The following is a 25,213-nucleotide window of genomic DNA, read 5'->3' on the forward strand; positions in this document are numbered from 1 at the left end:
CCATGGCAGCACCTCAGTTACTTCAGGAATTCACTTCTGTGTTCATGGACTTAATGGTTTCTAGTATTCAAGCAAAAGTTATTCCCAAGTAAATTAACAATATTGAAAGCAGAGCACATCAACCTGCAGTGAAGGTCTTCCCATCTAATAATGGTAATAATGGCACAGTCTAAGTGAGTGGTGTCTACCAGACGACTTCCAGGAATTATCACGTTCAATCATCACAACAAAGTCACGAGGTGCGAATTCCACTGATACCCACATTTTATATGTATTCAGATGTCAACAAATGTCTATTGATACATGAACTTAAAATTACCTCACATCTAAAATTAAAATACTCTGTGGTGTGTGATTGTGGGTGTGTTTTAAAATATGTGTACGTGTTTATTCACTTTGGGCTGTGTTCATTTTATTAAAATAATTTGCCACATACATCTTACTAAATTGCTGGTGATTGTTAGAAAACAAAAAAATAAATAAATAAAATTCGATAAACGTGAACTAGTGTGCATCAATCCTTTTGAAGTGTTGGGTAACAGTCATCCATAATTATATAGACAAAAGGGAGTTTGAGGAAAGTATGTGCCTGGTGCTCAGTAAAAGTGAGTATGCATTTCTGTAAAATCTATAGAAAATTTAAAATAATAACATATTTAACATATTTCTGCCTAGCCACATACATTTTTCAGATTTTATTTATTTTTCTCTCGAAGTTCTTTGCCATCTTTGTAATCACTTTTGTGAATCTACAGATACCAAATAAAACATGAAAATGTTCCTAGTTAAAAAAATATTTTTGGAAAAATATCCTTTTATGGAAAAAATAGCAATATGCATTAAAATGCTGGAAAAATTTATAAAATTTTACCCAAATTTTGATGTTAGAAAAAAAACTGACACAGAGGAATCTACAGAAATAATTATAGCAGCTTCATTTGTAATAGAAAAAGGGAAATGAAAAAAGAAAAGTAAAAAATTTATGAAAAGAACATGACTGCATATTTAGAATGTCACACATACGTGTGAAGTGATATTTTGAAATGTTGTTAAAATGATAAAATCTTTGCAATAGAATTTTTTTTTTTTTTTGGCGGTATACAGGCCTCTCACTGCTGTGGCCTCTCCTGTTGCGGAGCACAGGCTCCGGACGTGCAGGCTCAGCGGCCATGGCTCACGGGCCCAGCTGCTCCGCGGCATGTGGGATCTTCCCGGACCAGGGCACAAACCCATGTCCCCTGCATCGGCAGGCGGACTCTCAACCACTGTGCCACCAGGGAAGCCCGAATATTATATTTTTTAAATACAAAATCGTACCTATAGTATAATCCAAATTTCACAAAAGAAAAATTTTATTCAGAGAAAACAGGAGATGGAAATTCAAAAATATCAATATGTTAATAGTGGATAAGACCAAGTGACTGCTGTGTAGATCACATGTTTTTCTTGATATAGCTTCTTTTCCAAGTAAGCTGCAATAAATATGTGCTATTTCCATAGTTCAAAATACATAATAAGAAATCAGAGCCATTTTTATGAACGTGAGTTCCTGAAGAAAACTTTCACTACTTCATGTAATCATAATTTTAAAAACAAGTTATTTTTACTAATTAACACTAGGGTTTTTTCCTAGCTAAGTCCTTACATTCACATTTACATCCTATGAAATCATATATCCATTTAGATCAGTATCACATAGAATTTAATTCGTATGCTTATTGACGTGATACAGCAAATCCTTTTAGAGTACAGCATAAGCAAAACACAGCATGTTAATTTTACTTATTTTATGTTTAACTAACTATACAAAGCTACTATATAGAAAGACATATAGCAAATAGAGATTTTTCAAAAATTATGATACGTAAGACATTTATAAATCTGATTATTTCCTAAAAGTCTTATTTTCCATATAAAAACAAACATATGTTCCCTTTAGTTTAGTAAAGCTTTGTTCCTAAATTTTGAGTTGTCATATTTCTTGCAATATACCTGAATTGTCACACATTACTATTATTTTCTTAATATATTGTCTTTTACATATCACTTTATAACGGAGTGTATTAGAACTTGTATCCCTTTATCCTGATGAAATAGACATGCTAATCTTTATACTGCAGATTAACCACATTGAACAGTAAAATGTTACACGATGATCTCAAGTTTGCTGTACTGGTCAACTTAGATTAGGTTATGCAATAGCAGCTATAATAAGGGAGGTGTATTTCCCACACAGTGCTTGTCTAGGGCTCTGCCCCCAATTCCTCTCTTCCACGAGCTGAGCTGTGGCACCTGGACATGGGTCCTGCAGTGGCAATTACAGCCTCTGAGCCAGAAGGTGGTTATGTCACTTCCACTCGCACCTAATTAGCCAGACCCCTCACAAAGTTTCATCAAACCACAGGGGCCAAGAAGATAAGCCAGACTCGGGAGAGATCCAGAATATCTGGTGAACAGCACTGATGACCTTCAAATTCGCTTGGGTGATTAAAAAAAAAAAAAGTTTGGGAATGAGGTCTTTAGAAGGCAGATTCTCCTTTGATGTTTTGACCATTTACTTTGGCGAGTTACCTGACACTGCATTTCTAAAATAAGTCCTTTTTTTGTTGTTGTTAAATTTATTTATTATTTATTTATTTATTATTATTTTTGGCTGTGTTGGGTCTTTGTTGCTGCACGCATGCCTTCTCTAGTTGTGGCAAGCGGGGGCTACTCTTCTTTGTGGTGCGTGGGCTTCTCATTGCGGCAGCATCTCTTGTTGTGGAGCACGGACTCTAGGCACACGGGCTTCAGCAGTTGTGGTGTGCGGGCTCAGTAGCTGTGGCTCGCGGTCTCTAGAGCACAGGCTCAGTAGTAGTGGCGTACGGGCTTAGCTGCTCTGCAGCATGTGGGATCTTCCTGGACCTCGAACCCGTGTCCCCTGCATTGGCAGGTGGATTCTTAACCACTGAGCCACCAGGGAAGCCCTAAAATAAGTCCTTCTTGAATATACGTTTTGTCTATAGCTTTATTTTTAATGCAATTATCTGGCTTGGGTATATCACACTGAAACTGGCTTTATAAAATGTGATATAGGAGTTAGTGCCTCTTTTCCATTATCTGGGACCATGTTCCCAATTCTAAAATTCTCTGAACTTGAAAGACAGACAACTTCCTTGTGCATGCCTCTGGTGCCTGTGTCTTTTTCAGTCTTTAATCTTCTTTCTAATTTCTTTTTATGGTACTTTGTTTATTCACATTTTGTACTTTTTATTGCATCACTTTGGGTAATTTATATTTTGCTAGGAAATCACCAATTTTCTTTGAACTTTAAAATTTGTTGCCATAGAGATGTATTCTTGTACAGTAATTTTTCCCTCAAGATAACTTGTGTTTTTTAATGACACTGAGCTATGCTGAAGCATAGAGGCAGGTTAAATGCAGAACAAATAAAGAGAGAAAAATCTTTCCCTCAGTAATTGATTTTCTAAGTACAAGTAAACTTCAACAATCGAATTCACCATTAACTAGTCCTCGTGCTAAGGGTTTGTTTTGCTGTTAACAACCCATAGCTGTGGTTTGCCTTGAAATTCATCTGAAGGTCTCTTCCAAACAGTGAGAGAACTGCCTGCTCCCATTTAATGTGGTACTTTCTCCTTTTGTCTGACTCTATGGGAACTCTCACCTGCCCCCTCCGGATGCCCTTTCTTTCCCCAACTGCGCGGAGAAACCTACCTGCCCTGCAGCTTACACCTATCTGCACACAGCCCACTGCAGGTAAGCACACCAGTGGCAGCGAGAACTGTGGCAGACAGAACAGAGACTAGACAGTATTGCTTGTTTTGAGCTTCTTTCTTGTAAAATTATTCACGCTTCAAAGTCAGCAGCGAAACGCTTGGCTGAAGCAGTATCTGCAAACATATTTATTCCTGCCCTGTTATTAGTACCATTTATCTGAGAACCCTGATTGTATTGTTCACTTATTTATAAAGGATAATAACCTAGCCATTTATTAACATTGATAAAATGTAAAATATACAGAAGCATACATTTAGAATGTGATCAGAATAAATTAAAAAAGGAAAGTCCTACTGCTGTGCTCTTGCCCTTCAATTTATCAAGGTTCCGCTCCCGGGTGGTGCCCACAGTCCAGCAAATCATTTTTAACAATTTATGAAACTGTGGAAATGAGAAACATCGTTCTGTAAATTTAGCAGCATCAGCCAATGACGATTTAAAATAATGCTGATCCTTGAACTAATGAGGAATAACTTTGGAGGTAGAGCTGAGGGCAGAACAAGGAGGTGAGGCAGAGCCCCACTGCCCGTGTGGGTTAGCAAGCAGGGAAGGAGAAGGGATGAATAGGTGGAGCACAGGGGATTTTAGGGCCGTGAAAACACCCAGTGTGACACTGTAATGGTGGATACATGTCACATACATTTGCCCAAGCCCAAAGAATGGCTAATCCCAAGAGGGAGCCCTAATGTAAACTGCGGACTCAGGGTAATGGTGACGTGTCACTATATGTCTATCGGTTGTAACAAGCGTACCATCTGGTGTGGGATGTTGATAATGGGGGCAGCTGTGCATATATGGGGGGCGGGGCTGTGTGGGAAATCTCTGTACCTTCCACTCAATTTTGTTGTAAACCTAAAACTGCTCTAAAAAATGCCTACTTTTTTAAAAGTATCTGTATTTCTTTGGCACTTACTAGAGATACTTTTTAAAAAGGCCTTTCTTAGCTCATTACACTTGGACCATTCTGATAGGGAGGGTATGAGTTTAGAATTCTAAGTAAATTTTTTTTTTTACCTGAGTAAACATCAAAGGTAGTATCCTCCTTAATTTTTTCCCTTTTGGTTCTCTTACATACGTAACCGGAGTGGAAATGTCAAGAAGAAAATTAGTTAGGCAGTATTTATGTCAGCTACACTAAGGGCAACAGAATAGTTAACTAAAAACTACGTTGTTGTTATAGGTTGAATTATGCACTCCCCCACGATATTCTGGATTCCTAATCCCAGCACCTCAGAATGTGGCCTTATTTGGAAATAAGGGTACTGCAGACATAATCAGTTAAGATGAGATCATTAGACTGGGCCCTATGTCCAATATGATTGGTGTCCTTAGAAAGAGGGGAAATTTGGTCACAGATACATTCTCACATGAAGAAAACGGGGATGATGATTCTATAAGCCAAGAAACTCTGAAGACTGCCAGCAAACCCACCAGAAGCTGGGAGAGGGGCCTGGAACACAGCTCTCCCTTACAGCCTCAGAAGGAACCAGTCCTTCCGACACCTCGATCTTGGACTTCCGGCCTCTAGAGCTGGGATAGAATAAATTTCTGTTGTTAAAGCCACCAGTTTGTGGTACTTGGTACGGCAGCCCTAGGAAACCAATACTGTTGATTGTCTGTTTGCTTGTCTGTTTTTTAAATTAGATGTACCATTTCAAAGGAAAATAACTGGCAAACAATAGGGGACCCGCACCTTCACAGCGGGGGACGGTGGAGCTCCAGACTACATTCCCATCCTGCAGGATGCAGGTGATGGACTCCGACCCCTGGGTTTTGACAAAGCCATCATCACAGTGGAAAGAGACCGAACTCCCAAGCAGGAACCTGTCACCAAAACGCCGTCCATTTATGGGAATGCCCGGATCGTGGCACTCGTTTTGACCAAATGCTGAAAAGAAAAAGAAAAAAGACGAGAATAAAAAATATTTCAATGTTAATTATGAGTATTAAAACAGAAGAAAACAAAACCACTTATAAAGCAATTTATTTTCCTAAATTTCAGTTATATCTTCATAGATAAATAAACATATTCAATAAACAGAATATTGATGACTAGAGAGACAGAGAGAAAGAGATGTATAGAGAGATATCACTAACATCTACACAGCATTTCACAGTTTGAAAGCACTCTTTCACTAAGAAAAACAGAGATGAGATACATAGGTGATAAAAAAGGTTTTTGGTTCTGACATATCTAGATTAGCATCCTGGGTCTTGTGTTTACTACCTGCCCCTGGGCAGATTACTCTCGTGATCTGAGCCTAGTTATCTTTATTTACAGAATGAGGAATATGAAGCTTATATTCCAGAGTTCCAGCAATGTTAAATGAAATAATTCCTGTCAAATCATAAGCACAGCACCTAAGAGAAGTAGGCAGTCAGTAAATTATAACTTATAACTCCTATTTAACATTATTATCTTACTTTATTCCCTCAACAATGCAATTTAAACAGATGTTCTTAAATATAATCTCTAATGCAAATGAGACATCTGAGGCAAAGAAAAGTTAGCCATCTTATCAAAATTAACTAAGTATATACAAGTGCAGGTGTTCTAATCCACGGCTCCTGACCCCAAATGCCTCAGTCCTTTTTACTATTCTATTTTGTTGCATGGAGGACACATGGGTAGATGGATGGATGGATGGATGGAAAACCAGAGAGAGAGAAGACCTGTGATCCAGTCCTCACTATAGGGGTGAGGAGGACACTAACCTAAACGGAGTGAGGTATTTTCTAGGTTCTCAGGATAATGCTATATAATTTTACAAACTGTAATTATAAAACCCCTGGAGTATCAGCCTTGACATTGGGCTTCACACACGTGAGAACCAGGGGAGAAGTGGACATGGGGCAGGTGCGGGTGCACTTACTGGTGTAGGTGATGTTGAAGCCTCTGCCGGTGGTAGAGTGATCCGACTGGAACTCTAGGCGAACGACGTGCCCACTGCTGGCCAGCTGGGAGGGCACCTCATTGCCAGAGAAAGTACCCAGCACGGTTATATCCGAAATCCCGTCATCTTTGACTGCAAGGAAGTCAAACTGAGGCTCCACATCGAAGTCATTAAAGATGAGGTGAATTCTGCTGCCAGGCTCAGAGATGATCAACCAGACGCAGTTCATGTTGTTACCATACTCCTCTGGATAATTTGGTGAGAGGATAATTCCTGATGATGCCGTAAAGTTGAAGAAACAGGAAACTGTGAAGACACAGATAAATTTTCAAACAATTTTGCCCACATCCAAAGGACTGGCTACATGCGAAGGACTTGGGGAAAATCCATACCTACAGTTACCTAGGATCGTCCAACTGTTTTTAAATGGGTGATCCTGGACCATAACATTTTCTCTTTCCCAAGTTGTCAATAGAATACGTTCAATATATAGAACAACTAGAGCCTATACATAATAAAGTGCAAGCTTGATTCAAAAATGATCCTATCAAGTTGACTGAAATCTGTGGCAAATATTAAAATTTCTACTTGCAACTTTCTGCCTTCAGAAGAGCAAATATTAATATGAAAAAGTATGCCTGTGTCATAAGAACAATTTCCAGAAAACAATATTGGTTCTAGTCAGTTTTCTATGATAACTTTTCATTTAAAATTTTGTGTTTGCCTTTAAAGTGCATTTTTTCAAATTAATTTTTAAATTATTTATAGGGTAACAATGATTAAATAATAACTTGGAAAATCAGACCGTGTCCTGAGTGGATAATATAAAAATCTGTTGGAATACTTAATTTGTACTCAAAAGTCAGTAATATATATTCACATATATACATTATATATGTGAATATATAAAGTATTTATATATATGTATATTTTACACATATATGAATACATATTCTTCAGTTTTTGGAGGGAACATCTATTGGACTTATTTCTAGGGTGTCGATATGCTTACTATTCCACATAATTTCATATGTGTTCCCAGTCATTGCTATATTTAGTTACAAAACAATCCTGCTTTTCAATTGGCTATTAAGTCCTTCTTTTCTACTTGTTAAAACACTTATGAGGAAGCAGGCAGTTCTTCCACTGAAATGCAAAGTGACAGCATGGCCCATGCTCACAACTTGTCTTAAGTGTCACAGGACATTATTGGGTTGTAAAGACCCCGGGCTCTACTGATGGCTCAAACAGTCTGGCATCAGCCCCTCTGGATGGAAGTGATGCTCTGTTAGGATCTTTCTAGTGGAAAGCTCTCAGTGAGTTAATCTATCTAGTAGTAAGAACATCACTGATTGGTTTTAAGTAAGTGAAGAAAGCATGAGAGCTAGTGTCTGAGAAGCCCTGGCTGTTTCTGGTCAATGCCATGCTCCCAAGCGATGCTGAGAGCTGCCCGCCCTCAGCACCCGCCCTGCTTCTCTCCCCGTCTCAAGGCAGCCTCGGAATAGGCTCAGTACTCACATACACAGCTGGGCTTGTTGCCAGACCACTGGTTGTTCTGCTGACACGTGATAACTCTCTCCCCCACCAGCTCGAAGGCTGCCTGGCATTCGAAGGTGAGCGAGTCTCCGTGGAGAAAACTGCTGCCTGTCCGCTTCCCATAGGCAGGGATACCTGGGTCCCCACATCCTCCCTTCTCAATTTCTGAAAATGGGAAAGACAAATGGACCATTAAAAAGGTACACAATTAACATTTTTTAACAATTTCGAAAATGAACAGTGGTTTATTTTTGCATTGTTTCTGTAAACAGTTTCAAAAGGATACTCAATTCATCTAACATTTATTTACAAAAGCGAGAAAAATGTGTACTTTAAATTTAAGAGAAAGGTATTTAACTTATTGTCTTTTAAGGGATACACAAGGCTACACAGATGTGTTGACAATGCAAATGTTACAATTAATAGATGTTTCTTCCTGGTCTACACCCTTCCTGCATGTTATCTACAATTGCTACCATTAAAATGTAAACACCAATTTTGTTTTAATTGATGTGTTTTTTAATGTAAGCCATAAAAGATAGTTCATTTCCTACTGAATATTTAAGTCTATATATCCATTTGAGTATTCTTTCCATTCAATTGATGTTAAAACTCATTTATGAAACAAAACAAGTATATTCATGGTCTTCAGATGAAAAGAAAATATGCAGCATCAAGCCTCTTTTCATTATAACATGATTGTAATAAAATGTGGATAAAATACACCAAAAGTATAGATACATTTCAACTTTGCTGTCATGTTAACGACACAGAACGTATTAACTAAAATATGTTATTCGTTTATTCATACAAAAATATTCTTTGAGGGCCAGCTGTGAGTCAGGCTCTGTTCTACGTAAGGAGGTTAGTGGACAAACAAGACTAAATTCCTGCAGGCATGGGGCTTACATTATATGGAGGGAAACAGTAACCATTTTTGAGATGATGAAGGGTAGTTTGAAGTGAAACGCAGGAGGCTGAAGGGTTGGGTGGAGAAGGAAACACGGCCGCTGTGCTCAGGACCTGCAGGGAGATGGGAGGGAAGCGGTGGCTTGCAGAGGAAGGGAGGGACTGGTCCAGAGCAGCCTGTGGGGTTTTTTTTTGGGAAGCAGATGTTGCAGGGGTTTCAGGTGATACATGATGTGATCCGATACACGATGTGATACAAGTTCAGAAGACCCTCCACAGGGCTGGGGAGCAGACGCAGAAGAGTGAGTGTCCACAGTTCAGGACGGTTTCTCTGCGCACGGCTCACAGAGGTGTGTCTCGGTCATCCTTCCCAGATTCTTCACAGGTTTGCACCTCATCATTTGCCACGACCAAGAGCAAATTCAAACGTCGGTTTTATTAGCAACCTAAACGCTTTCTGATCAAGTTCTCATTTTTTGGAATGTCTGTGGAAGTGACCATGAGCTGAATTTCCGGGTGGTTTTCAGGCACGTGCCTGCCATGTGGGGAACCTATACGAGCCCAGAGATTGACCCAGAGACAGCTTATTCTCCTCAAGAGGAGAAACTTTACTTTCGAGTGTTCAGGAATTTCAAAGTGAAATCAGCTTGTAATATAATGGTGCTGAACCTTCAACATGTAGGATATTACCACTTCTGTTTTCTTAGCAAACTAGCAAATGAAACACAAAACAAAACCAGGTACTGTGTACAGACAGGTTCATCGCACTCTCCTGATGGCTCAGGTATCAAATAAAGAAGACAACCCTAACAGTAACATTTATACAGGAGCTAAAATGTTCCCAGATGCAACACAGGCCCAAGAAAGCCTCAGAGAACACTCTTCCTTAAGGAAGGGCCTTGGAGTTCAAGTTGTTGAACTTGAGTTGAACAGAGCTGGGAATGTATCTACTTGAATTTAACACTTGGGATGCCTTGAACCAAATTTCTTTGACTGAAATAAACAAAGGCAATTCAGACCAATGGCTTATAACAGAAAAGACCTTGCATTTGGTGTGGCCTGTCAGTTGGGTAGGGGGGCAGGAGTCCAGGGTCCTAACCAAGGACACAGCTTTGAGGGCAGGAATGGGAACACCAGACTTGGTTTTGACATTCCCAGGCTCTGCTGGACCACCAGGTGCAATTCAGTCTTGAAAGGTTTCCATTTTCACTCCCTCAGTTTACTGTTTTCTACCTCACAGGGCGACTATGAGAGCTAAACTGTATAATTCACATTAGTCCCTGGCATATAGGGCTCAAAATATTAACCACTACTATGATTATTAGCAAACCTTAGACTTCTAGAAGTTTCTTTTTGCCTCTGTGATGCTAAAGTTCATAACTTTTTATAATGAAATACATTACGGCATTTTGGGGAATACTGTTTTCTACATTAATTGAGTCAGGGAACTCCTGACTTTGCAGAGTGCTCTGAAATAAACTGGTTGTAGACACACAGGGTGGATGTGGACGAGGGTCTTTCCGCTTCCCATGCTGAGGGTCTAGAGCATCCAGTGGTCCTTCATCTCCACGAAAGATGCTGGTTTTCCCTGATGCAAGGCCAGGGCTGGCTGAGCAGAACCTGTCGTCTGGCACGTCTGTTATTAGGAGTTCGGCATGGACTAGTGAGAGATGTATCAGTATCAGTAGGTCCGCGTGTATGAGCCGGACCTACTCATCACCCAGAGAATATGAACGTGTCCCACAATTAGGCCAGTGAAGCTTCATTCGGGCAGCTTTTTTGGACATTCTGCATTCGTGACCCCTACACACGAGCCCTAAGTAATTGTGACAAAATCCACACAGATTCAGATATTTCCCTTGGAGGTCACACTGCCTACACTTGAGAATCTGCATCTACCTCATGTGTTTTCTGAACAAGCAGAACAAGTAAAGTAAGAATAAGACTGGGTTGACGTTGATACAGTAACTGCATCAAACCTCCTTTCTATGCGCAACAAAATGCAAGATGTCAAAGATGACCTTGACGTGCTTTCCTGGAAACAAACACCATTGTTTGTTATCAGTGAAAAGATTGAAGCCCCTAGAGGAAAAAAAAAAGCTGCTCAAATATCTCTTCTAAATTATCACTAGAAATGGGATTTGGTAACGAGGAGCCTAAAGAAAATATTAGGTTGTAATTATTTCCTCACTCCTTCTCTGATGCTGCTTTTTTAGCAGCTGGGGATATTTGTACAAAAGTCTACTGGGGACTCAATGGAGTTCCTACTGATGTGTTCTTCTTTGACAATGACCTTTAAAAGTACAAATTAATGTTATTCATTTTCACTTTTTCATGTTGAGTAATTTTTCTAAATTTTATGAAGTATTTATTTTTGAATGTTATTTTTATAATTGACTTAAACATTTATGTTACATTGATTGACATTACATATTTAACATTCATCTCTAATACATTTGATTTTTATTTGACAGTTCATACTATGCCTATGTTTATATAATAAATAATTGGATTCACTACTTTGTAATGTATCTGAGCTCTTTCTTTTTTCCTGGCATATCAGTATTCATTGACATGTAAACCAAAATACTGAGACTGACAATTGAGTCTGCTATGGCAGAGAACTTATCAGCCGCATTTCTGAGAAGGGATATTAAAACTATTAAGGTGAGCCATATCCACTTGCCAATTATTTGACAATTTTTGATCTACAAAAGTCATTTAATTAAATCCAATCCTTAATCCAAAATGCCATAGCTGCTCTCTTATATCTACCTCTTATATCTACCATGGTATATATATCTATATATCTCTTATATCTACCATGGTACAGTACACAGCTTCCCTGTAAGGCTGCCTGCTAATTGAGAACCATTATTGCTCCTCTTTTCGTACCATCTTTGCACCTGCCATGACCCAGTAGAACTGGCGCAGATGAATGAACGCTGGTTTGAGTAATAACCAAGTTCCCCTGGACTCCTCTGCACAGCTAAATATCCTGGCTTGGTGTCCCTTATCTGACTCTCTCCACGTGACTTTTCCATGCATCGGGGACTCCCTGTTTCTGGCTCTCACTTCTTCATCTTCTCCTCCACACTCCAAGGAATTGCCCTGCCTTCTCCAAACCCGCCCACAGGAGCGCACCTGCAGGTGGACCCACCTGCCAGGTGCCTGTGAATTGTAGAGACCATTCAGGTCAATCAGGGTACATTTTCCACACACTTGACACCTCTTCGACCTCAGGGTCTCCCAACCCATCCAGGGCTCTCTCATTCCAGCGGCAGAGGCATCCTGAGTGTTCCAGGACACTTCATGCTTCCACGCTGGTCCTCCCGTCAAAGATACTACCCTCTCCCTTTTTATAATATCCCTCTTGGTTAAAGTCCCTTCAAAGCCCTATAATCCAGATTACTTTTGCTCCCTACTCTAGGGTTTACAGGTAGCTCTCCTGTAGAGGTTTAAGAAATAGTCACATCTAGACTGATTGAGATGTGGACCTGTCTTTCTATACCATTACGCTGTTAATTTTTCCAGAATGCTAAGCCTTATCTCTCTCTGGACTTCCTAGTACTTAAATAGTGCCCGAAAAAAGTGGACACTTGGCATTGTATTGTTATTTAAAAGGAACTTCTGAAATGTCTGCCCAGGCTTGGGTAGTTTTTAGCTGTAACACAGCCTGCGTAGGTTTTTATTTTTTTTTCTCTATGAAGAGTTACTCACCGTTGCCTAATTGCTTAGTCTGTGACAGATACTTTTGAGCACCATTCACTGTTCTAGCTGTAGGTCTAACAAACAAGTGAGCAGACCAAGCAGCTGGTCTTGTGGAGCGTGTGGCTTAGGGCAGTCAGCAGAAAATACACAAATAGTCTAAAGTATGCCAGACAGGGACAAATGCACTGGAGAAAGAAAGCAGTTAGGAGGAAGTAGAGGGTAGTGAGAGGGTCTTTTCAGGTGGGACAGTCAGAGAATGTCTCTGAAAAGTGAACCTGTGAGCAGAGACTTGAAGTGGGGGACAGTCAGATGGGTAAGGGAGAAGGCTGTCCCACAGGCAGTGAGCAGCAGGTAGAGCTCAGGGCTGAGGGAGGGATGCTCCTGGCAGGCAGGCGGAAGAGCAAGAAGGCCACGAGTGATCATGTTCTGGGGATAAAGGCAGAGATGGGGAGGACACGAAAACACAGGACTGACTGAGGACCAGGCTATGTACAGTCTCTAGACTTTTATGCGGATTGTATTCTTCCATTGTGCTTTATTACAATCATGCCGTAAGAGCTACAGAAACCGGATAATCTATCAAACTGTTTCCTAAATTATTGTGAAACATCGTCCCATAATAAAGATTGGAGAGAAGACACCTAAATGCCACCATAAGACAAGATTTACCTTAGGGTTATCAGCTGTATTGATTTTAGCTTCTCTGCTGCCAGGAACACCAATCCTAAGTTATTATGAAGACTTACCTTCTACTGACCCATTTATATATGCTTGGTGGGTAGCATGGACTACAGGAAGGGGTATCAGACTGAGAATATAGGTTCAATTCACAGATCTTTCACGTAATAACCAAGGGAACTTTATTATTCCCTTTGACGTTTTAAAAAATTGTGGAACATGCCTTATGTGCTAGGGTACTAGGACCAGGAATGATCTGTTATCTTCAGGAAGTCTACAGTCTAGTGATTCAAAGAGACTGTGATGGCTGACCATCACAGGGCACTTGGTGAGACACCTGTCTCATCAAAGATACTCGGAAGTGAATATTAAACATCAAATGTCCTTAAACTAAAAATAAACAGTCAAAGGGAAAATAGACTCTGAACTTTGACATCCTTGCTGTCCAGCCCAGAGCTCTTACCCCATAGGCCATGTAGAAGTGGTTTGCTCTGGCGCTGTAGGAGTTATGGTCACACGGCAGCTAGACTGGCTCCAGAAGCCGGTGGCTGCCATCGCCCACCCTGCACCCCACCCCTGCTCCTTCATGCGGTGGTCTTCTCCGGGCTCCTCTACTTCTTTTCCACTTTAATTTCCATCCTCCTAACAAAGACCCAGCATTCCTGGTCCCCTGATTTCAGGAGGAAACAAGTCAAAAAGGAAAGGAAGAAGCCCTTCAACTTCAGAAATTCAATTGAAGTTGGCCCTTCAAGCATTAGCATGACAGAATGCAAGACCTGAGAATGTCTGAGATGCCTCTGTCTTATTTTTGTCTTTCCTGTTGATCGGAAGCTTTGAGACTGAGAGATTAACTACTGTGCTTGTGGAGAATGAGGCATCCCTGATTCAAGTAAAGTTAAACAGACCCCTCTTTTGCCTGGGCCTCTGTCTTCTGTCTCCATCAGTGGTTCCCAAACTTGCCTACACATCAGAGTCACCCCGGGAGCCCCACCCCTACCAATCACAAATTCTAGTATTTCCCCATGGGCCATTTAGCTACACTGATTGGGAGAGAAGGGAAGAAACAGATGTCAAACAGGACAGTATGTAACTCAGGACTCGAGGCATTCCCTGGTTGGGGGGTGGGAAGGGATGAGAAGCTGTAGCTTTCATGATGAGGAACCTTGAACCCACTTAGGTGCAGAGCCTGGCAAGGGCTACTTTCTAGTGGACGACAAGGGTTTGAACAAAAGAACATCCAGAATTTAACCCCCTCTTCTCCCAACAAACACACATTTTCCTAGGCTGTGTCAGCACTGGAATGCAGATATAGAGATAACATCTCCCCCCCAAAAAAATTACTGATTTAGACCGTTCATAACCTCTGGTAATAAATATTCCATAAGTAAATATGTAACCATGTGTGCTATCAAAGGGAAAATTGGAGTAGTTTCCCAATTACAGTCCCTAATTTGGACTAAAACAAAGATTTGTGTATAAAGAGAGACCGCAAAGTGGATTTATTGTATATGCCCACTTTAAAATAATCACATAGAAATGGTTCAATGTGTGCAATAAGTCCACCAATAAATTAAAGTAGTGCAAAAACAGCTAAGTAACCTCACAAGCTAAACTGTCCTCTTTTTCACAGGGCACAGTATGAATGTCATTAAATAGTATGAATTGTGTTGCATATGGTGTCAGGAGTGCATTTGGCTGCTAGTAACCAAAAAGTTCAAGGAACTTCGGCTTAAATTAATGAGCATTTTATTTTCCTCATATAACAAGAATAATGGATGTAGGGAGTGCAAAACAGACCAATGGGTCAGGTCAGTAAGAACCCAGGCTCTTCATTTTTATTTTCCATCACCCTGAATGTGCTGGCTGACATCTTGAGGATTGTGGTCTCATGGCCCAAAGTGGCTGCTGGATCTCAAGGTAGGAAGAAAGCAGAGAGTCAAAGTCCCGCACAAGGGCAGCCAGTGGGGTTCTTTCTTTAAAAAAAAAAAAAACTTTTCCAGATGCCCTATCTAGTGACTTCTGCTACATCTCTTTGTGTCTTGCTGCTCATCTGACAATTTCTACCTCTGAAGGATCCTGGAAATGTAATACTAGCACTTCCCAGACTCTCTCATGGAGGAAGACAAAGGAAAATAGTGTTTTCTAAAGTGGCATCTGCATAGCCCATCCACGATATCTGCCACAAAATGCTAGAAAAATTAGAAATTGAATTTAACTCCTGCCAAAAATACGATGTAAATGGAAAGGAAAGCCCCTCTCAAACATAAAATCCTTTTTAATATGTTTGGCAATGTTAGCTGGTACAGTGTTTTAAAATCTTGTTATTTTGTGTTCAGGAAAAAAGTACAAATACGTTTCTGTAAATTCTTTTGGGAATAAGTTGGGAGTTAAAGGTAAATAAAAGGAAATGTCATTCTAGAAAAAATGTATTACCCAAACAATTGTCACAGAGGTAGAAAAATAACAGATTAGGTAAAAAATAAGAAAATGCCTGAGAGTATCACGAATCAAAGCCGTTTTGTGTTCGTTATTCTTTCTTAATTCTGCCATGAAGGTCAGGTAGGTGTGAGGTATCTTTTACTGGACTAGATGACAATTTACAAGGACTCTTCAATTTGCTGATTTCCGATTGATTTGTACTGTCATGGCTGGAAACCACATTTGGATGGCCAGTCATAAAGAAGAGAAAGAGGTGCATAATCAAGAAAAAAAGAAGTGAATTTTAATTTTAGAAACTAGGGAGCCTGTTAATCAATTATCTGCTCCATTAGCTTTTTTTTTTTTCTAAGGAGGCATTAACTGTACCAAAATGAAGCTACTTTTGATAGCATTTCACACGCTTTTAGTTAGCAGCCCTAGAACATCAACTCACTGCTTCCTCCAAGTGTTTTACAGCCAGTTTTTCTCACAGATAGGAAGTCACACTGCTTAGAGATGACTATCCTATATCTGCCTTACTGGGACAGATATTGTATGTTTACTTTCTCTACTAAGTGTTACTAAATAACATTTACTATATAAAACTAAAGATAAACATTCTGGATTTACTGTATCTGCTAAGACAGATGTCTTGTGCCTACTTTACAGAGATTATTTTTGGCCTGAAATGGGCATTTAGCTATGCATAATTTAAACATTTTTCTAGGCTAATTTTGTCAACTTTGCTCTACAGTTAGGCACAACATATGGGCACTTGATTATCCAATTATCTGTGCATTAGAGCGAGCCCAAAATTGCTTCTGGAAAAGCATTTTGGCTTTGCCCACAGTACTTCATTAGGTCACTTCTAAAGAGTTGGCATCACATCTACTCAGTCATGTGTTCTTGTTAAGCATTTCATCTTATATGATAATGTCATTTTATCCAAGCATACGGCTCTGTCCTACTTTGGCAAACCAGGGTATCTGCATAGCAAGTACTTATCTGGGAATACAATATTGAATTAACTGCTAATCAATTATTATTCAGACATGCTATGGACAGAATTTTGTCACCTCATAATTCATACCCTGAAACTCTAAGCCCCAACATGGCTACATTTGGAGGTAGGGTCTTTAGGGAGGTAACTAAGGTTAAATGAGGTCATAATGACTGGGCTCTAATCCAATAGGACTGATGTTCCTTTAAGAAGAGGCACCAGGGATTTGCACACAGCCAGAAGACAGTTACACACAAGCCAAGAAGAGAGGTCTCAAGAGAAATCAAACTGGCAACATTTGGATCTTGGACATCCAGTCTCCAGAAATGTTAGCAAATAAATTGTTGTTGTTTCAGCCACCCAGTCTGTGGTACTTTGTTCTGCCAACTCCAGCAAACTAATTCAATTTAAATGAAAGACACACTACTTATGGAAAACTGCATGAAGCTATGCCCATGCAGTCAGTTTACTCTTCTAGAATAGGTTAAGTCTTTCATTAGGTCAAGACAGGGCCACTTTTACATTCCCTTGACATACTTTTTCTTATTGACTTAAACTTCAGAATCATGTCACTGGCATATATCGAGAGTTGTTGAAAGAGTCTGTTGCTCTTTATTCCTGTTGATAAATACTTCTTTAAAATACTACTGAGAATATTGTTTACATTTTACTGAAATATTATTTCTATGAAGCCCAAAGGGAAACATTATTCTCTGATGTTAGTAGACTAATTATTGGGAAACTGGTTTATTTTTATTCTATCAACTTTATGATTATGTGAAGAAAAGACACTGATGAGGAAAGATGGTAGGGATAATGGCGTGAAGGTCTCGGGGTGAGAATTGTTGGTGTCGGGGGACCAGAAGGAACAATAGTGAGCACACAAGAGGGTGGGAATTGAGTATCTAGAGCATCAAAGTTCATGGTGATGATGAGATCTTCTACAGGACCACGGGAGTGACTGACCAAGATGCTAGCTATCTGGAGGCTGTAGTATCTCTGGTCCTTTCTGCTCTGTGAAGGGCTCATGCTTGGTCTTTAACTTTCTCATCTTTTAAGTGGGAAGCTTTTCCTGGATGAGCAATTTGCTAAAAGGAAGAGGTGCTGGTGCTTAAGTTGGGTAAAAGGAACCTGCATTTGGTCTGCTGTTTATAACACTTTCACCAACATTCAGCCTAGAGGGTCACAGGCCATTAATCATGAGAAAGTGAAGATGATGGTTCACAGTCCTGTTGCTCAAATGGTCAACTCCATGTTGAGAAGCAGAAGTGCATCTGTTTTCCTGTGAAGCATCGTGAAGCCTGGGGGTTTGTCACAGCTACGAAGGGGCTACTTTCTCCCCAGTTTCTCCTCTAGGCTCTCACACTCAAAGTATGTAGTTGATGAGGATGACATACGTGTATGTTTCCCTGCTCAGAATTCCCGGTTCTCCACCCTGTGATGCCACTTAGAGAAGGTCCTGCAGCCTGCCCATATGTCCTGACCCTTCAGTTCTAATCAGCTGTTATCGATTTGCCCTCATATCTGCAGATTCAACCAACCACACATGAAAAATATTCAGTTAAAAAAATTCCAGAAAGTTCCAAAAAGAAAAACTTGAATTTGCTGAACACCAGCAACTATTAGATAGCATTATAAGTATTCTAGAGACAATTAAAATATGCAGAAGGATGTGCAGGTGTGCATTATAAGTATTCTAGAGACAATTAAAATATGCAGAAGGATGTGCAGGTGTGCATTATATGTAAATACTACGCCACTTCATATAAGGGACCTGAGCATCCTCCGATTTTGGCATCCTCAAGGTGAGGGAGTCCTGGAACCAGTCCCCTGAGGATACTGAGGGTCAACTGCACAAACTCCTTTGGAGAGAAGCACAGAGCCCTGCGCCTTCCTGCTGGTCTCCCTGACCTGGTCCTCCTCTTCACTGAGTGTTTCCATCCTCAGCTGACACCGCTCTCTCAGGTTATAGATGGTTCCACCAAAGATGGAATAACTCCCTCTTTTCCTTCACATTTCTCATTTTCCTTGTTACTTAGTTCGGTTCAGAGATGAACTGTGAGCAGAGTAATGTTATTCCTCTACCTTTAGTCAGAAGCCTGCTCTATCCTTTTCATAGATTTGGAAGAATTCACTTTGGCATGATTTTATATTGAGAGGTTTAGGTGAAGGCCACATTATTATAATTTTCTCATTGTTTTTATCAAGGGTATACTGTGCTCAAAACATTTATAATAAGCATTCCAGTTCAGTTTATTTCTCAGAACTATCTCTAATGCCATTTCCTTCCACATTTCCCCATATTACTTTGTATTTCTCAAAGATGTCGATGAATATTTAAAAGTACCTGCAAGATTTCTTCTCCTGTTTTGAATTAAAGGGAATTCTACAACTACTTTTAAATACACTATTTTTTACTGACGAAGATTCTCATTTCAGTTTTGGCACCAACAGGCTCTAAAACCCAAACCACTTTATTTCACCTTATTAATAAACAAAATGGGATGGGACTAAATAATTGCTGATATCTCTTCCAGTTTTGTATTTTTATGACATCCTGAAATCTTAGGTGTAGAACCTACTAACAAAACTATGAACCATCAATCTTCATTTTCCCATGATTCATAATTTTTACTAAAAATACTGTTTTAGGACTATCCCAAAGAACTGACACAGTCCATTTATGATGGTTACTGTCACCCAGCCTCCGAAACCCCAAGATACACCACACACAAACGTGTTTATAGTTTTGGCTGAATTCCCGAATATTCTGCACTGCCCCAGGGTTTTGCTGTTCGCTGTCCACAGTCTTTCATCGTCACTGCTGTCATCTGAATTTTATTTCTCTGCTCCCCATTTTGCCTCCTCATTCCACTTTTGAGGCTGCAGCCAAAATACTCTTTCTGAGCCCCAGATCTCATTATGGCCCTACCTTGCTTGAAATGCCTCTGGTGAGCCCCTTCCTTCCTAATCCAAGTGCTTTCGCCTGATTCAGAAAGCCCGCCATCACTAACTCCCCTGGGTCATCTTTCACCACCCCGTCCTTGCGACCACAATCCAGCTGCTGCAACTTCCTTTAGTACCTGACAGTATCTCCTCCTTTCAGCCTTCAAGCCTGCTGTAAACATTTTGTCTACTCTTGTCTTTCATCTGATCCATTCAATCCACTGTCCATATTCTAACTTCAACTGCACTTGCTCTGGGATAGCCTTGATCCCATGCTCTGCCTTCACCTGTCTCTTCTCTGTTGTAAGACTTGTCACTGTGAATTTTATTTATCTTTCATGCTTTACTATTGCTTGCTACCCATCACACTTATGATGCACTGACTCATTCTTGAAATGTTTATCCAACTCCTAATTCACCTAGGATCCAAGGTGGGGTAGATGAATTTAGGAAAAAGGTGTATCTTTTATTATCTGAAAAGGAAAAAAAAATTCTATTAAATATAATAATGGTGTATTTCATGAATAAGTAAAAACTGTGTTTATAAAAAATGTTTGAATTACTCTGGAGAATTTAATGAAGCCCAATCACTTCTTAGCTCTTGTTGTAGGCTGAGATCTAGGGAAACTGAAAAATATAGAAGTAATCAATGGAAAATGAAAATACATTTTCTTTACTGATAAAATGCGTCTATTTTGTTTGAAAATGTTTTCATGATAATGAGTTAGATAAAATAATATTTTGCCAAATAAGAATTTGGGTTGGATATAATATTTAATTCTCAGCCCTAAAAATGACTGGCCACTAGCATCAAGGACTTATTATACTTGTGAACTCTTTTTTAATATAAATGTTCTTTAGCTGTACTTCAGGAAATCAGTATTTTTTTTAAATAACAGAGGGTAAACTACTACCAGAGAAACAGAGAAAGCAACTCTTAACTTATAAATCGGTCAGTGTAGAACTATGGTGGATTTCCAAACATCCATTTCCATTTACAGAAGTATTTGTTGTCCATTTGAATTTCAAAAAGTCCGAAAAGAAGGTAGGATGAGACAAAATATAATTATCCTATCAGAAACATCAGCATGATTGTTTGGTTGGCTTTGTATAACCAACCGTGGGTTGTCCCAATTGATATGCTGGAAAGTGCCCGGGGAGACTGGCCGTTTCCACTGTCAGCAGCAAGCTTGGGCAAGGCTGTGTGTGGGACAGCTGGAAATGCAGGACAGGCATCGCTGACCATCCTTTGGTCTCTGGGATCTGTGTCCACACACAGATGAGAGACTCACCAACAGCTTTAGCAGGCTCCTTCTCTTCCATCCCAAAGGTACTCAGGGAAGTTCTTTATAAAAAAGTACTCAGTGATTAAAACTGAATTCTAAAATTATATTCACTCACAGTCATACATACAGACAGCATTTCTATAAATTTCAGTAGATAATATTGGATTACATGAGCTAATATCCCTTTTAGTGAGAATGATTTATTAAACTTTTAAAACATACCATGTTCTGGACCAGTTGCTATGCATTGTCTCACTAAACTATTCCCAACAAGGTGATACCAGTTCTGTTTGACATGTGAAATACACTAATAATGTATTACTTGTATTATTTGATCTTCCAAATTATCACAAAATTGACTGAGAGTGATGTCATCAAGATAGTGACATAGGTCCTTCCTGACTTACTCCCCCCTCCCACAAGAAGACCAGCTAGCAACCATCCACAGACAAGACACCACTGTGAAAATCCCAGAACACAGGGGTGAGGTGGAAGCAGCCCCTGGATCACCCCCAGACTGAGAGGAACTTCATTTTTTCACAGAAATAGAAAAAAAAAAAATCCTAAAACTTGAATGGAGCCACAAAAGACCCCTAGCCAAAGCAATCTTGAAGATGAACAATGTTGGAGGCATCACACTTCCTGATTTCAAACTATACTACAAAGTTACAGCAAAGAAAACAGGAAGGCACTGTCATAAAAGCAGAAATACAGACCCATGGAAGAGAGGGAAGAGTCCAGAAAGAAACCCACTCATACATAGTCAACTAATATTTGACAAAGGAGCCAAGAATACTCAATGAGAAAATGATAGTCTCTTCCATAAACGGTGCTGGGAAAACTGGATATCTACATTCAAAAGAAGGCAACTGGACCCCTTACACCACCCACTAAAACTAACTTCAAATGTGTTAACATCTTAAACATAAGACCTGAAGGCATAAAATTCCTAGAAGAAAACACAGGGAAAAAGCTCCTTGCCATTGGTCTTGGCAATGATTTTTTTGGTGTGATACCCAAAACACAAGCAACAAAAGCAAAAATCAACAAGTGGGATGACTTCTCCACAGCAAAAGAAACGATTAAGAAAATGAAAAGGTAACCCATGAAAAGAGAGAAAATATTTGCAAATCATCTATCTGATAAGGATTTAATATCCAAAAAATATAAGAAACTTATACAAATAAGATAAATAAAATACTCCTTTAAACTCCATATGGTTTCTCACAGGATTAAAATTAATTAATTTCTTCAGAACACACATTGCTCCAGCTATTCAGGTAATATCTCTTTAAATGTGTTAGAAACATTTAGATTTTAGAAAACTAAAGCTGTTCTCTCTCATAAGCTCAGGTCAAACCTTTTACAGATTATGTGAGGTCTGAACACAGCTTCTTAGACTTTGACGCTTGTGATAAAAGAAATTCTGCAGAGCTTGTATGTTCACCTTTTTCTCATTTGCTACTTGACTGTCATCTCTAATCTGAATTTGAGATTAAAAAAACAGAAACCAGAATAATCCATGGCTACCAGATGACCGTTGTGCAGTGGGAGTTATTAACCCAAGGACAGCTCTCAAGATCAGTAAATGTTCCTATTTCTGGCTGAGCGAAGAGCTGCTGGAAGTATAGTTTTTTTTGTGCAAATGTCCATACAGCACCTGCTCTTAGATTAATTCTCATTCTTCTGGGGCTTTGACGCAGGAATCTCTAAAATAATTGATTTCCTTCCATCACCTTTAGAAAACAAGACTGCAGCATATGAATGGCCATCAACCAATCATGCCCTTTGCAGATGGTGCCTGGGCTTCTCCCCACTGGTGGGCAGGCGTAGGCTCCCTGCATTTCAGACAACCGTGTGGACATAGCATAACCAGGCACCTGGAGAGAACTGAGGTCTCCCATGACTATCTCCTCTCCATCACAATCAACAACATGACCCCAAAACGTAGCAGATTGCTATTACAGTGGCCTGTGCTTGTTAAAATTATGTGTAATCATGCTTAATTAGGGTGTTCAGGGGAAATTCTGTTGTGTGCATAAAATACTGTATTTGCTTTTCAGGAAAATGTGCTTTGTTTGGCTAAAACAAAAATGAGACGCTCTCAAAGATGTTATCAACAGCTAAGATGAGCCAGGAATGACGTTGCTCTGTCCTCTTTCCCCTCGGGGCCCCCATCCTGAATTACAGGATCCTAGAAATCCAGACGACACATAACCACAGACATAAACTCTTCTAGCTCTTCCTCTCTTGTCTCACAGAAGCTACTGGACTATCAGTCCCCAAACTCAGGGTCAGTACTGTCCAAACTAAGGGACAGGGCCTCAGAGAGCACTTACGCGGAAAATGACGATTTTATTCAAGATACTGATCAGGGACTCTAGGAGAGCCACATTTACTTGGCCAAATTCTCTGATCTCCCTGCTGACCCAGGAACCTGATTTGAGACCTAAAAGCTGACTTTGAGCTGAAGATTGAGACAGGTAGTGCTACCTGTCTCAGTGCAGAGGGTTGGCCCTGCAGCCTGCAACATCATGGGGTCCTGTCTTCTGATGCTACTTCATGAGAGCAAGAGAAACATGCCTCAGAATCACCGGGCACCAGCAGGTTCTCCACAAAACTGTCAAGGTTATCAAAAACAAAGAAAGTCTGAGAAACGGTTATAGCCTAAGGAGGCACGTTGAGTAAATGTAACCTTGGATCTTGAATGGGATCCTGGAACAGAAAGAGGCCGCTAGGTAAAAACTACGGAAATCTGAATGAAGTGCAGACTTCAGTTAATAACGTCTCAACGTGACAAATGCAGCATACTACAATATAAGACTCTAACGAGGGGAGAACTTGTGTGTGGGGTATATGGGAACTCTACTATCCTTGAAACTTTTCACTAAATCTAAAACTGTTCTAAAATTTCAAAATATATATTTTGAAGCAAACACATATAAGCATTATTAAAAATGTGCCCCTACTATTTTAGTTGAAAAGCTAGCCAAAGGCTGAAATTTGGGGCCTCCCTCTATCCCGCTGTCATGCTTTCAATTATACTTTTAGGCATAGGTCATAGAGTATTAACAGTTTAAACTTTCTATTACAGCCACCATCATGTTCATGGGTTGAAAGGATTCTTTAAAAACATCTAAAGATATTACACATTTGCACACCAATATATAACTGATAAGTAAAATGCTTTCCGTGATTGAGAATAATCGCTGATATTTCCTGATTCTTGTTGTCCCATTGTCTAATAATCAGGTTTTATGTTACATTAAAAAGACTGACACTGCATATTGATAGTGTTCTTCTGGGCTGTTCATTTAAAAACCTGTGTGAACTTTTATTGTGGTGGTGGTCTTTTTACTACAGTACTTGAAAACAATAAAACTGTATTTGGTTGGTTCTATGCTTTCAGGGTGGAATAATGAAGCATATTTTTAAGAATTTACGGAACGAGTAGGGTTTTTTGGTTGTTGTTGTTAAAGTGATAATGCAAGATATTGAAAAGCTAACTCTAGAGGAAAATGCATCACTATAAGAAGTCTGTAATGGTCTTTACAGACTGGACCCAGTGACTGGCCAGGAACTTCCCAGAGGGTGATGGGTGGATACATGGTAGGAAGGCCTCTCTGGAGGGCTCCTGAGGAAGTCACACAAGTAATGTGATTTCTGTCACCACAGTTCTTCCTCTTCTAGAGATTCACATAAATAGAATCATGCATTACCTACATTTCTGTGTCTGGCTTCTTTCACTTCGCATAATGATTTTGGGATTCATTCACGCTGTCTTGGATATCAGTAGTTACAATTTTTTATTGCTGAATAGTACTCCATTGTATGGATACACCACATGCGTTTATCTGATTAACAGCTGACGGACCTTTGCGTTGCTTCCAGTTTGAGCTGTCCCCATTTCCTATGAATCAAGTGTTTCGAACACTGAAGCACAAATCTTGTGTGGACATGTGTTTTCCTTTCTCCTGGGGGGATACCTAGGAGTGAAACTGGTAAGTCATGTAATAAACATGTGCTTCTCCCAGACTCCTTGTCTCTCCTTACCACTT

The 25,213-nt window shown here is 39.8% G+C and overlaps 1 protein-coding gene across 1 annotated transcript in view; it reads right to left on the reverse strand.

Annotated features, from left to right (window-relative positions):
* The window catches only part of CSMD1 (CUB and Sushi multiple domains 1), a 1,433,388-nt gene that overhangs the window by 329,652 nt on the left and 1,078,523 nt on the right, over positions 1-25,213 (reverse strand). Inside the window, exons 13-15 of the mRNA XM_065899861.1 lie at positions 8,190-8,372; positions 6,651-6,977; positions 5,471-5,665 (exon numbers count right to left, since the gene is read on the reverse strand). Coding sequence (XP_065755933.1) covers positions 5,471-5,665; positions 6,651-6,977; positions 8,190-8,372 — 705 coding nt within the window. The remainder of the gene's footprint in view (positions 1-5,470; positions 5,666-6,650; positions 6,978-8,189; positions 8,373-25,213) is intronic.

This window comes from Phocoena phocoena, chromosome 21, assembly GCF_963924675.1.
Source record: "Phocoena phocoena chromosome 21, mPhoPho1.1, whole genome shotgun sequence".
Taxonomy (NCBI): Eukaryota; Metazoa; Chordata; class Mammalia; order Artiodactyla; family Phocoenidae; genus Phocoena; species Phocoena phocoena.